Here is a 14,817-nt window from a genome sequence, read left to right as displayed (position 1 = left end):
CAAATGCAGCTAGTACCGGTGCTCTAGCATTACAGCTTCCCAGGTACATTTTTGTTTTTCACAAAGCTTAACTAAATGCTTAAATTAGTATTCTAAATTATACTACTTAGTTTTGTCACCATTTGATCAATATGTCATTTAACTTGAATTGCAGTGATGTAAAGAGTCAACCTCGACTTACTTCACTTATTGCTAGCGGCTTACTGGCCGTATTTGGGGGCCTTACCATTGGTTACGCCTTAAATGTCACAGGTACTTTAATTTTTCTTTATTTTTTGGTTAGTATGTGATTTCATGTGCTTGAAAATTAAAGTATTGCTTCTTTCAATATTTTTTGGTTACCATTTTATTTGGAGCGTTGGTTTCCTTGTGCTTTTATGAAAATTTTGGTTTTGTATTCTTTTTTGCGTGAATTTTTCTTTTCTTTTTCTTATCAAAGCATTTATTTTAGGACAACTACTTACTATTGAATATAAGATGTAACTTGCTTTCATTTTTGAAAAAATAGTTCATACAAATCAGACAAATAACTGAACTGTAGGTAGAGCGAAAGTAGTAGACATTTAACTTTAATCTTAGTCTTATTCAGATTTCTAATTGAAGTGCAATAGATTATTAAGGTTTCATTTAAACATTCTACTTTCATTCATTAATAAATTAAATCATGATATAGTATAAAGGATAATGGAGGAAACTTTTACAAGGTTGGGATGGTGACTTCAAAGAGATAAAACTAATTAAATACTTAGAATTTTATGAAAAGTTGATGAGCAAGTTGCTGAGCACCACCTCCCTCTTTTGTGTGTAAATCTAGACATCTAGTAGTCATAACAAAGAGATTCTCACCCAAAGGGAAATCTGGCAGACTTCCTTTCTCTCTCAAAGTTAACAAAATAACCACATGTTCTAATCCAAATTTACATTACGGAATCTGTCTAAGTATTGGTCTTGTAGAAAATAAATTGTGCTACTTATGTGATTACTATTAATGCCAAATCCGATTTAAGAAAGAAAACTCATGTAATCTACTCTAATGCTAAATCCGGAATCTTGTTTTCTCAAAGTATCTGCTACACTATTTGCTTCCCGGTAGATATGCTTAAACTCCACGCTGCCCATCTCCTCCGTCAATGGTCTGCAGTCGAATATAATGTGTGAGTAGATGACATTGCCCTTATCTATCATTTTGCACAATATCTGAGAGCCTGTCTCTGTTAATAAAGGGAGCAAGTTTAAGACTTATACAGCAGTGGTATAAGGAAGATGTTTAGAGTATCCTCGGATCCAAGTCCCATCACTATCTCTTAAAACTCCACCTGCCCCTCTCCTATGTGTATTTGGATTAAAAGGACCATCTAAATTTCCTTCAGGTGGGTTCAACTTCATGTAGTGAATCGTTGAGGTTGTTTGGTTTGTGGAGGTTGAAGGTTAGTGATAGGAAGACCAAGATACTTTCCTACAGTATTAGCAGTGCGCATATTAAAATGTTAACGATATCCTTTTTGGTATTTTGGCTAATAATGTTGGAAAAAGAGATCGTTGATTTAGAAAAATTATAAGTAGTGAAACGGCCAAAACCTTGGGAGATGCTATTAGCAGTAGATGTGGTTTCTCGTCCAGACAGAATCAAATTGTATCCAAAAAGCAGATGTGATATAGGAGGGCCATTTCTTGAAAACTTTATAGGTTTCTATAGATCGTTGCTTGTGGCCTGGTTTATGAGTCTAGTAAGAGATTCCATAGAAATTATGAAGATGTATGGGGAAAGAGGGTCAGCTTGTCTGATCCCTCTAGTAGGATTAAAAAGGTGGTAGGCTCATAATTGACCAAAATGGATATAGATGAAGTAGTGAGACAGTCAAAGGCTTTTTCTAAATTAAATATGATTAACATATATTGCCCTTACTGTTGGATTTTGCATCTATTACTACTATTGTTTTGTAGAATAATTAGTTGTTTAATTTTAGGAGGAGTCTGCTAGAAGATTCAGAATTTTAATTATAGTAAGAATTTAGTAATTTAGTTGTAGGAGGAATTTGGCTATTTAAGGCCCTATGATTAATAAAATTTTAGAGATAGTTTTTCAATCCTATTTTCAACCTTCTTGCTGCTTGCATATTTTTTCTAAAATCCATAACAGTGGTATCAGAGCCTCCATTGATCTTGACGGATCTCTGAATTCGCTGAAAAACAACCAATTTCAACCACTTTTAAACCATATGCATTTTTACCCATACCGATTCTTAACCAAATTTTTTAACAATGGCAAGCAGCGGTCTCTCTTTGAATACCCCACAAACTTTCACTGGTGAAAACTATCAGATTTGGTCAGTGAAGATGAAATCTTATCTTGAAGCTTATGATCTATGGGAAGTTGTAATGAAAGATAAACTTATACAACCACTTCCTGCAAATCCTACCCTTACCCAAATCAAAGCTCATTCAGATGAGAAAACCAAAAAATACAAAGCCAAAACTATAATTTAAAATTGAGCTGCGGGTTCAATCTTCTCTAAAATCATTGCATGTGAGACAGCAAAAGAGAATTGGAAAACACTCAAACAGGAGTATCAAGGAAGTGAACGAGGCAGACAAAATCAGATTATAAATTTGAAAAGAGATTTTGAATCTCTTAGAATGCAAGATGATGAGACCATCGCTAAGTATTCTGACCGAATTTCTTTAATTGTCAATAAAATCAGGTTACTTGGCGAGGATTTCAAAGATGACAGGATAGTTGAAAGAATTCTTGTGCCAATTCCCGAGAGATTTGAATCCAAAATTTCCTATCTGGAAGAGTCTAAAGATCTCTCTACCAGCTCTGTTGCAGAATTAATAAGTGCTCTTCAAGCACAAGAGCAAAGAAGGGCCTTTAGACAAGACAAAGTTACTGAGGGTATTTTTTATGCGAAACACCAAAAAGAAAAAGTCGATTATCCTTATTGTAAATATTGCAAAAAGAAAACACACTTAGAAAAATTTTGTTGGTGGAGACCTGATGCATTATGTGGAAATTGCAAACAAAAAGGTCATGTTACAAAAGTGTGCAAGTTCAAAGATGCCCATGCACAAGCACTAATAGCAGAAGAAGGAATTGAGGATGACCTTCGTTAGACTGCAGCAACAGAAGCTGCAGCAACAGAAGCAAGGAAGAGTGTTGAATTTTGCATCTGTTACTGCTACTGTTTTCTAGAATAATTAGTTGTTTAATTTTGAGAGGAGTCTGCTAGAAGATTCAGAATTTTAATTATAGTAAGAGTTTAGTAATTTAGTTGTAGGAGGAGTCTACTACTTTATTTATTTGGCTATTTAAAGCCCTATGATTAATAAAATTTTAGAGACAGATGTTCAATCTTATTTTCAACCTTCTTGCTTCTTGCATATTTTTTCTAAATTCATAACACTTACAACCAGTCTTTGTCCTAAAGGAGTTAACAACCTCTTGAACAATTATCTCATTATCAACAGCTCTTCTTCCAGGAATAAAGCTGTAGTGAAAAGGGCTGATGATTTTATTGACAATGACTTTTGAAATGATTTTATTACAAAGATTTATTTTGGCTTTAGGTGTTAGGCAGACACAGGTAGTATTAACTTTAGTAGGAATCCTACAAGTCTGGAGAGCATTGAAACAGGAACTGTATACGGAGTGTTTACATCAGCCCAAAATAGGATGATAACCATCAGGCCATGGAGCGTTGAGTGTTTTTAAGGAATGACTGCCAGGGAAATTTCTCCTTCAGTTAAAGGTCTTTGAAGAAAAACACCATCTTCCAGAGATAGGTCATTTATTTAATAGAGATATCAGATAAATGATTGGTGCTATGAACAAAGTTCTATCGAGTAGATTGAGTGAAAATGTTGAAGATGATGTCTTTGACAGTAGTAATGTCCATAGCCATTTACCCACTGAGTCATTCAGACCAAGAATATGATTTTTACGTCTTTGGTGAATCCACATAGCTATTCCCTCATCACAATTTGCTTGTTATGAACTAGTCACCAGCTACAAACATTCTAGTCTAAGTAGCAGGCATTGTTGCCTAGAAAGCAGCATAATCTGAAGCAATATTCTGGAATTGACAGAAAATGAAAGATATAAGGCTGTCTTTTCTAGCCAAGGGTCCTTCTAAAACCTTATCTTTCCCGCATATCTAAGTGTGTGAAACAGGTATCAGCTCTGAACTCTTCTGTGGCATATTCTGGAAAAGCTTCAATGCCTTATCGACGTTAAAAGAGTCCAGTCATTCTGAGAAGCTTGATGTTGCCTTTTGGAACGGGTTTGTGGAAATGGAAAGAAAGAAAAAAAAGGGAGAAACTTTGAATTGCGAAGGCAATATTAAGGCCTCTGGAATTGATAATTTTAATTATGGGTCTAGTTCAAATTGTTTGAAGGGTGAGAGTTGTTGGAAAAATAAGACAATATTGATAAAGAACAAAAGAATAAGTACTTATGAGGAGTATTAATTTTTTGCATTGAAGCTTTTCTGACAAACCAGTTCCAAAAGGCAACATCAAACTTCTCAGAGTAAATGGGTGGGACACTATTAGCCAATGAACAAGAAGTTGGAGTTATGTTATCTAAAGGATTCATCTCAGTCCTAATCTAGACTCAGTCTTTGCTGATTTCTGGGTATTGATCCGCCCCTTAAACACTGCTAGTATTTTTCCAAATTGGAGTTATACATGACATAAGAAGAAGGAGAGTGAAAAGAGGGAATCAGAGAGAAGAAAAAAAAAAGAGACCATTCAGGCAATAATAACTTTAGAGTTTAGTCTCACCAACAATACCCAAATTCTTATTCCGAAGTCCTCACAGTTGGTTTTGGCAACTAAAATTCTTTAGAGTTTAGTCTCACCAATCTAAACCATTGGTTACAAAAGTCAGTTTATAAGAGCTTTTAATCATCAGAAAGCAAAATTATTCCAAGATAGTGTACTGAAAGCATAAATACCTTCTAAAGCATAGTCTAAAATACATAACTTGCATGCAACTCACCCGAAGAGAAATATGTCAGAAAACAAAAGATGCATGTTGCACACATAGAGACTACTGGTGCTAAATCCAAATAACCTGTACTTTCCAACTAATTGATCAGTATTGCAGCTAGCAGCTAGTTATTAATAATATCTGGTTCTTTCTATTGACAATCCACTCTCACCCTCATTCAGTGATGTTATCTATTTCTTCCTAGTTCTTACTGTTTATTTGTGCATCCAAATTTTCCTCTCAACATAATATGAAATATCTGGTTGTACTGTGTTTCTGTCATTAGCATTATTCATCTTAAACTTTAAAGGCTTACTTATTTTTAATTGTGTTTCAGGTGGCACTATTGGCATTGAAGGCTTTGTGGTTCAGTTCTCCAGAAGAATTCACTTAAAAGCAGTGAAGGCCCCAACAGACAACTTCTGTGCCTACATCAATTTGTGGCTCATCCTCTTTTCATCCATTGTGCAGCTCTCGGCCATTCCATCGGTATGGGCTGCTGGTGGAATGATGGAGTCTTGGGGCCGGAAACCAGTACTAATTCTTGGATCGATACTTCAGCTTGTTGGAAGTATCCTTCTGTACTGGTTTCCAAATGATGTTGTGGCATCAATAGGCCTAACAATAATTGGATGCAGTGTGGCGTTACTAAATCAGGTTGGTGTTTCTATCTTTGTCAACTTATATGTTCTTTTCTCTTTAGCATTGTTGGAAATTTAAATAGAATTATGAACAGTAGGAACATAGAATAAGAGAGTGGAGAGAAAGCTGAAAACTAATTGGTATTTCCATGGAAAGCAATATAGTGAAGATGCCTATTTATATGCTACAATCAAACAAACAAACAAAAAATTAGAAAATCCTGAACCACTACTACAACTTAAGCATCTATTCTATCCTTATTTTAACTAACAGATTATGAAAACTAGGAAGTACGCTAACAAACCAAGAGGCTAGATCCAACTTTGAATTAGTCTTAACTAGTATAAATGTATGTTCCACCTGCCTCAACTCTGATCAACTATTGTTGTAAAATAGTAGTATTATCCAACTAACCATTATTAGCATTTGCTATGTTCTAAAATAGGAAATATCAGAATATATAGTTTTAAATCTTTTGTGCTTCATATTGCATGTCATACTTAAACAAGTTACAATCTTGCAGGCGATTCCCATTATATTGAATGAGATCAATATTGGAAAGGCACCAAAGTGGATTTCCCTTGTTTATAACTCCATGGTGCTATGGGGAAGTACTAGCACAAAAGCAGTAAACATGGCAGCATCTCACAACTTCCATTATGGTTGGAGATGGTCCTTTGCCACTAGTGGGTTTTTGGCTTTGCCGCTTCTTGTACTGTCTTTCTTTCTTAGTGAGACCCCGAGGTTTCTCATTAAGAAAGGGCGTATGGAGGAGGCAAAAGCGTCCCTTAAGATGTTGAGGAAATGTGGAGCAGAAGCAGAGCTGCAGATGTTGGCAGGCGTGATGGAAAATGAAGGCAAGAGGAAAAGGAAGAAACTGTCACGCTCGCCCCTTTTGCTGCTTAACATAGTGGCTCAAATTTTTCAGCAAGTGTTGGGCTTAGACTCAATCCTTTTCTTTGGACCATTCATTCTCCAGTCAGCTGGATACGCCTATAATGCCTCATTCGTCGCTCCGCTCATTGCTGGAGTTATTCGAGCTGGAGTTGCTGGACTCACTTATCCGAGTTATAGCTACTTCGGACGACGGAGGACTCTAGTCTCGGCATGTTTAGGCATGGTTGTGGCGCAGGTACTTCTTCATTTCTTTTTAATTTAGGTTTTCTTTAAAGAAATCAACTTTTATTAACTGAAATATAGCATATGTAACTTAATATCACTTTCTCCGATTTTTTCAGGTTTCCTTGTTGGGTATCTTCCTTTTGGTAGGAGACCGTATCTTTCACCTGAGCCAAAAGAGTGCCTATGTTGGCATGGCATTTGCCATCCCCCTCATAGGCTGCTATTCAATGTTCTCGGGGCCTTCTGGGTGGACTGAAGAATCATACGCCGAAGAGATTAGAGTGCTAGGCGCATGCTGGGAGACGAGCATATCTTTGCTCATGTCCCTAATTATGAATCCAGCAATTCTTATGCTCCTTTGTGCTCTCAAGGCTGGCATATTCATACTATTTGCTGCTTTGACACTGGGAATGTGCTTCTCAATTTATAAATTTTTGCCCGAGAAAGATGGCGAAGGAGTTGAGGAAGATCTCTTCAAACAACATTGGTTTTGGAAGAGGTTTCTTCCAAAAGATGGCAATATTGAAGCCGTGTAGCTGTAAGTTATTTTTTTACTGCAAAACTATAATTTACATTTGTTGTTCTTATGTATTCCTGAGATTTTGGGTGTATGTTCTTTTCTAGGATGGCAGCAGCACTCTGTCTATGTGGGCAGATCAGGAGCTTAATTCTGCAGATTAACCAACTGATGGCTTTAGGGAGGTTTCAAGTAACACATTGCTACGGGCCGGGAAGCAAATTTTTAGCCGATTACCTTGCTAATGTAGGCGTAGTTGAAACACAGGAGATATTCTTCACAGAGGTCCAGTGCAAGCCAAAGCCTCACTGAAGAGGGTCCTTTACTTTTGATTATGGGTAGGATTAGGAACATCTACATTAGTCTAACTATGACTTGCATTTTGACAAGTTGCACTGGTGTAATTAAAGGAGTCCTCCTCAATTCGTATAACTTTTTTTTGTTCAGAGATGTAAAAGAATGTATTCTACAGGCATATTTCACTTCAATTCATCAATATAAAACACAGTCAATTATTGTTGTATTGACTCCCAACTAAGTCGAAAAATAGTGCTAATGAGTGATTTACCTACAAAGATGAAGCAAATTATTGTTGAGGTGTTCAACAAATCAATCGCTAATGATGGGGAAGGCTGTGAAAGCAACTGTAAGTCACAACTAAGTGCTGGATTTCCGTTGCCGTAATAAAGTCAACAATACCAGATGAAGATTGGCAGCAATACCTTATATAGGCTGTTTCTAACAGCTTACATTCATAGATAGTTGAATGACACAAGAAGGAGAATAAAAAAAAGTAAACCAAAGAGATTTTTAGAAAACAGAGATGGTCATATTATAGGAAGCGCTCAGATGATGACTTGAAAAAGCAAATGATTTCTGTAGTCCAGATGCCAGTAACTCATTTATGCTACTGGAGTTATTTAATTTCAGCATCTAACAAGTTAAATACTAAGTTCTGATAATAAATATGAAAATTTATTGGTCAAACGAAATAATATGGGGAATAAATCGCAAACAAGGACTTAATAACACAAAGGACAGACTCAAGAAAGGTTGTTCAGTACCCAAGCGACAAGGCTGAATGCAGAAAATCTTATTTTGCACTTCTTGTTAAACTTGTTCAAATAATCATGAGGAGTCCAGTAACGAGTCTATAATGTAAGATCCCACCCGTCAACATATTTCATCAGAGTGCACCTCAACTGTTCGAAGTTACAAGACTGCAAAATAAGAAACTTTTCCTTTCTTTTAGACGTAAAAGGATTAGAATACCCCCTAAAGCATGCTTTCTAAACTTTGACCGACAAAAACACTATCCCAAAGAAATTCAAATTCAAATTGTTCCCTACAACATGTTTCTCAACCAGAAAAGTGTTGAAAGAAAAGAATGAAGAACTTCAAAGCTACAAAAAAGGAACAGTAGCGAAATTGCGGCAGTAAATTGCTACAACAATTTGAAGATGAAGAAAGAGAAAGCTGAAACATTTTGGAATTCTATTTTCATTCTAATACATTTAAGATTCTTTTTACAATATATAAGAGGGAGAATTACATTCACATAATAAGCAAAATATCGCACACAAAACTAAGCACATATGTGGCTCACTAACTACCACCCATTTTACCCCAAAAGACTTGTCTAATACAAAACCCAAAAAATATCTACTGAAATGTGGGAGTTTCTAGAGAAATCTTAATTGGCTAACACTCCTCCTTAAGATTTTTCATTGAAACTCCTTGCAACATTCTTTGAAACTCAAACTTGTTGGTGGGAAGAGCCTTGGTTAAAATATCAGCTTGTTGCTCTTCACTGCTGCAATGCACCAGCTTAACATCACCATTCTCCGCATCTCTTAAAGCATGAAATCTGATGTTGATATGCTTCGTTCTTCCATGCTGCACTGGATTTTCAGCCATTGAAATGGCTGATTTGTTGTCCACATAGATCACCGTCGGTTCTTTTGGCAACAGATTCAATTCAAACAAGATCTTTCTCAGCCAAATTCCTTGATTTGCAGCAGTTGCAGCAGCCACATACTCGGCTTCCGCTGAATATTGAGCTACTATGTCTTGCTGCTTTGTGCTCCATGAGAAAATGCCTGAACCAAAAGAAAAAGAGTAACCAGATGTGCTTTTGTAATCATCCACCCCAATCACTATCTGAATAGCCGATAAGAACTCCATTCTCCACGCTTCGCTACCAAATTCCATATTCAATTGTCCCTCTAATGTACCTCAACACCCTTTTAGCAGCTCCAAAATGCTTAATGCTTGGACTTTGCATATATCGGGACAACAAACTAGCAGCGAACATCACGTCTGGCCTGGAAGCAGTAAGATACAATAGGCTGCCAATAAGACTTCTATAAAGTTTCGGATCTTCCCTCTCTTCGCTATCATCCTTCATCAACTTTTCATTCACAACACGTGGAGTTGCAACAGGTTTGCACTTGTCAAGCTTGAACTTTTTTAACAGATTCAAGGCATACTTCTTTTGGGACAAGAAAATTCCTTCAGAAGATTGAGCTATCTACATTCCCAGGAAAAACTTCATCTCTCCTAGATCAGACATCTCAAAAAATTTTAACATTTCATTTTTGACTTCTTGAACCGCAAGAGGGTCTTCACCTGTGATCATCAAATCATCAACATAAACTGATATCACAATCAACTTCCCATCAGCTTGCCTTTTGAAGTACAAAGTAGGATCATTTAGGCTTCTGTTGAAGCCTTGAGACATCAAATGAGTATCCAACTTGCTATACCAAGCTCTTGGAGCTTGTTTAAGACCATAGAGAGCATTTTTAAGCTTATATACCTTGTCTTCTTCACCTGCAACTGTAAAACCTTCAGGTTGTTCAACATAAATGTCTTCTTCAAGCAATCCATTAAGAAATGCAGATTTGACATCCAAATGGAAGATTTTCCACTTGTATTGTGCGGAAAGCGCCACAAGGAATGTTACTGTCTCATGCCTTGCAACAGGAGCAAACGTATCGCCAAAGTCCACTCCAGGCTGCTGAAAATAGCCTTTAACTACAAGTCTAGCTTTATGTTTGAAAATGGAGCCATCTGGATTGAACTTTGTTCTGTAGACCCATTTAACACCGATAACATTCTTCTGCTCTGGCCTATCAATCAACTCCCAGGTATCATTTTTATTGATCATGGCAAGTTCCTCCTCCATTGCTGAAATCCAGACTTCCTGACATGCTTCTTCTTCATAGGAGGGTGGTTCAACTAGAGCAAAATTGCATTGCTCGTAGACTTCTGCTAGTGATCTGGTCTTCAAAATAGGAGAATCAGTAGTCATATCAACATCTGAATTGTGTTCTATTCCAGCATTAGGACTAGAGGAAGCATCACTCTTCTGCAGATTTGGAGTTGCAATTGGAGTACTCTCACCTTGTTTCTTCACAACAGTATCTCGATCCCAGTCGTAGCGGCTAGACTCGTCCACTACAAGATCTCTGCTGACAAACACCTTCTTGCTACTAACATTGTACACTTTATACCCTTTTGCAACTGTGCTATAGCCCAACAGAATACACAATTCTACCTTGCTATCTAATTTGCCTCTCTTAGCATCAGGAACATGTGCATAGCACACCAAACCAAATACCTTCAAGTGTCTTGCAGATGGCTTTATACCCCTCCATGCTTCAAATGGCGTCATGCCTTGGACTGCTCTAGTTGGTAATCTATTTAGCAAATAGACTGCGGTATTGACCGCTTCAGCCCAAAAATATTTAGGCATCTTCTTTTCTGCCAACATACATCTTGCCATCTCCACCACTGTTCTGTTCTTCCTCTCAGAAACCCCGTTCTGTTCTTGAGTGTCGCTATCAGTGAGTTGTTGTTGAATACCCAAATCTTTACAATATTTGCTGAACTGATACGATGTATATTCACCTCCATTATCTGACCTTATATACTTAAACCTGCAGCCACTCTCCCTTTCTACCATTGCCTTGAATTCTTTGAAAACAGAAAACACTTGAGATTTGCTACTTAGAAAGTAAACCCATGTCATTCTAGTTAGATCATCCACAAAGAGAATAAAGTATTTGTTTCCACGTAAAGAGGCCGTCCTCATTGGTCCACATAAATCTGTATGAACCAACTCTAGCTTTCCCTTAGCCCTCCAAAGACTTCCTTTAGGAAAGGATCGTCTATGCATTTTACCAAATTGACATGAGTCACAAGCATCTCTGGACATATCAATTTTGGGTACATCAAGCACCATAGCCTTTGATTGCATATACACCAATGAACTAAGGTTGTAATGACCAAACCTTTTGTGCCAAAGCTAGGTATCATTGAAATTCGAAAAGAATTGTCAATCATGCTAATTTTAGCTACTTCACATCCTTTAGGATCATAAATGACACATTTTTTTATCCTTGAAATTAAGAGAATAATTTTTATGAAGCAACTGAGCAACACTCAACAAATTTTGAGTCAAGTTTGGCACATAAAGAACATCATGGATGAGCTTCATACCTTCGTCACAAGGAAATTTTACTGACCCTCTACCTTGAGCTTGCACCAATGCACCATTTCCAAGCTTCACTTTAGTTCTATCAGATCTATCCAAGGTGACAAACAGATTTTCATCAATCGCCATGTGCCTTGTGCAGGCACTATCAACATACCAATTACATCCATCAACATGTGATGTGTGCGACGCCATGAAAACCTCCTCCTCTGATTTTCCAACTTGGTAATCATCTGCGAAATTTACTCGTTGGGAAGACTGACCACTTTGATTTTGCTTTTGCCTGCAATTCCTCTCAATATGCCCATACTTCTTGCAATATCTACAATCCCTTCACTTCTCATAGTCACTCTTTGCTCTTGGGCATGCAATTTAGAGATCAGTTCAGCTACTGTAAGAATGGTCAGGTCACAAGACTCTTCAATAGCTGAGATTTTTTATTCAAACTTGTCCGGAAGGCTGACCAAGATCTTCTCTACAACTTTCTGATCTGGAAAGTTTTCACCAAGTATTCTTATCTGGTTCACAATCTCCATTAGCTTGGAACAGTATTCTTCCACACTATCTGAGTCCTTCATCTTCAAAAGCTCAAACTCCCTCTTCAAAGTTAAGCCTCTAACAGACTTTACTCTGTTGCTGCCTTCAAACTCCTCCTTTAACTTATCCCATGCCTCTTTAGCACTTTCACACGCCATAACTCTTGTAAACATCACTTCCGTAAGACTTAAATGTATGCAGGTGAGAGCTTTCGGAGATCTAGTCACCAAGTTCATCATACCTTTTAATTTCAATGAGAGTTGCATTATCTCTCAAAGGTTGGACTGCAGGTTCTCCTCTCTCCACAACTTCCCATAAGTTGAGCGCCTTTAGATAAGCCTTCATCTTGATGGCCCAAATTTGATAATTCTCGCCAGTAAAAATTGGAGGACCGGTCGTTTGTTGATTTGCCATGATCACTTTACCCAGAAAATAAAACCAAGAAAAACCAGAAATAAGACGAGCCAAACAACTAGATTAGATTCAGATCCCTTAGGAAATAAGCTCCGATACCAAGTAGAAAGAAAAGAAAGAAGAACTTCAAAGCTACAAAAAAGGAACAGTAGCAAAATTGCAGCTGTAAATTGCTACAACAATTTGAAGATGAAGAAAGAGAAAGCTGAAACTTTTTGGAATTCTATTTTCATTCTAATACATTTAAGATGCTTTTTACAATATATAAGAGGGAGAATTACATTCACATAATAAGCAAAATATCGCACACAAAACTAAGCACATATGTGGCTCACTAACTATGTCTAATACAAACCCAAAAAATATCTACTGAAATGTGGTAGTTTCTAGAGAAATCTTAATTGGCTAACAAAAAGAACCAAGAATCGGAAGAAAAGTCAGAGGATCAACCTGAGGCGTGATTTTTAGCACCGTGTGAATTATACATGCAAGGGCAATAAGAGCAACAGACCATCCTGCGAACCAACCTATTGAATTCACACAGCACTAAGTAGCCCTTATGAATTAACCATGCATCTTAACAAAGCAAATAGCATATGCCGGTCTAGACCATCAAAGATTTACCCCAACAACTGAAATCCTCCATTATCTTAAATTAACTACCAATAATCTTCTTTTGCTTCCCATTGTTGACACTTAATGCTAGAAAAATATAAGGACTAGAAATCCAGCATGGTTTAGCTAGGTAGAGTTTAAACTCGTTGAAGCCCACAAAAGTGTCCTTTGTCAGACTTTTCTCGCATATCTATTATCTTGTTGGTCAGGAATTCTGAGATGTGCTTTTGGGGGAAGAAAATGTGACAGATTTCATAGAAGAGGACCGAGAAAGCTGGTCTTCTCTCCTTAATTAATCTGAACATAAAGAGATTCAAGAACAACCACTGAACTTCTGAATAATATATTTCTAGCAAAACCATGTAAAGCTGAAGTTGCAGTTAGGCATTAATTATGGTCATATTTCTCGCTACTGCTAAGCATATCTTCAGACCTTTGAAAAAAGCTTACAATTAACTGTAAATCCAATCACAAAGATAAAGGAAATCAAAATAAAAATACAACACGTAAAGTAACTCAAAGAGAACAATGCAACCACGTACACAGGAAAGAGATAGCAGGATTGAGCTTTTGGCTAGTCTGACCAAGGCTTTTCTTCAAGTATTATAGGAAAGTAAACTTTTAAAAGTTCATAAGAGACCTACTGAGAAACCGCACAAAGTGACCATCATACCTGGTTTTTACTCCTTGGCAAGTAAAAGTTCTACTGGAAACAAGTTTTGATAAAAATGCCATCATGCTAGATTCATTTTCTGGACAAAATCAAATGATGACAGCAAATAATTTTTTACGCAGAAAAAAGAGAATTCCAACATCAAAAGCTGTGTTTGGCAAGCCTCTTCTAAAGAATGAATCATTAGCAAATTTTCAAGTGCAAAATGAAGATCCAATATTTATTGTTTCCAAAGAGACGAAGGTAGAATAGCTTAGAAGCACCTGTTATGACCTCAATAATTTAATTCACCCAATTAAGCAACTTCATTACAATTAATCAGTTAGAAAAGGAAATTACAATAGAATCTGAACAATGCTGACAAGTAGCACTTCAGACTAACCCAAACAAGTCGAAATAGACTCAGTAACTCGATTAACAATCTACTGAAATTAACTAACTGAAAATGAGTTACAAAGAAAAGAAATGGAACAGTACTTCCATTTTCAGCCGACTCAATCTCCACTCACCATAGATATTCCTGCATAATTTAGAGGAAGGAAATCAGGGAAGAAGACAAAGATAAGAGTGAGAGAGGGGAAGAGAAAAAATGAAAAGGAAAGAGAAGGAATTCACGAGGGAAATGGGGAACAAGATTACCAAACTCATCACACCATTTTCCCACATGAAATATACTCCTTGCGAAAGATCTCAGTCATCGCCTTGAAGTAACTGATCCTTGCCATCCACGTGCGCATTAACTGCTAATTCAATTAGCTGTTAATTCCCTTTTTACTACTAACTCCACACTTAACCAAACGACGCTGTAG

The 14,817-nt window shown here is 37.0% G+C and overlaps 2 protein-coding genes across 2 annotated transcripts; one reads left to right on the top strand and one right to left on the bottom strand.

The window, feature by feature from the left end:
- The first annotated feature begins 3,812 nt into the window (after positions 1 to 3,812).
- On the top strand, positions 3,813 to 7,583 carry LOC142167145 (sugar transport protein MST4-like). Its single transcript, XM_075227303.1, has 6 exons — positions 3,813 to 3,885; positions 4,172 to 4,396; positions 5,328 to 5,647; positions 6,156 to 6,764; positions 6,871 to 7,286; positions 7,379 to 7,583. The coding sequence occupies exons 1-6, from the start codon at positions 3,813 to 3,815 to the stop codon at positions 7,581 to 7,583; spliced, it is 1,848 nt and encodes a 615-aa protein (XP_075083404.1).
- A 4,066-nt stretch (positions 7,584 to 11,649) lies between these two features.
- Positions 11,650 to 12,464, bottom strand: LOC142167144 (uncharacterized). The gene is made up of 2 exons (XM_075227302.1): positions 12,217 to 12,464; positions 11,650 to 12,052 (listed from the first exon to the last, which is right to left on the bottom strand). Exons 1-2 carry the CDS (start codon positions 12,462 to 12,464, stop codon positions 11,650 to 11,652), a joined length of 651 nt encoding a protein of 216 aa, XP_075083403.1.
- Positions 12,465 to 14,817: the final 2,353 nt, after the last annotated feature.

This window comes from Nicotiana tabacum, chromosome 12 (assembly GCF_000715075.1).
Source record: "Nicotiana tabacum cultivar K326 chromosome 12, ASM71507v2, whole genome shotgun sequence".
NCBI classification, from domain to species: Eukaryota; Viridiplantae; Streptophyta; class Magnoliopsida; order Solanales; family Solanaceae; genus Nicotiana; species Nicotiana tabacum.
Note: the sequence above shows the minus strand (reverse complement) of the source record. Positions and strands in the feature narration are given on the sequence as shown.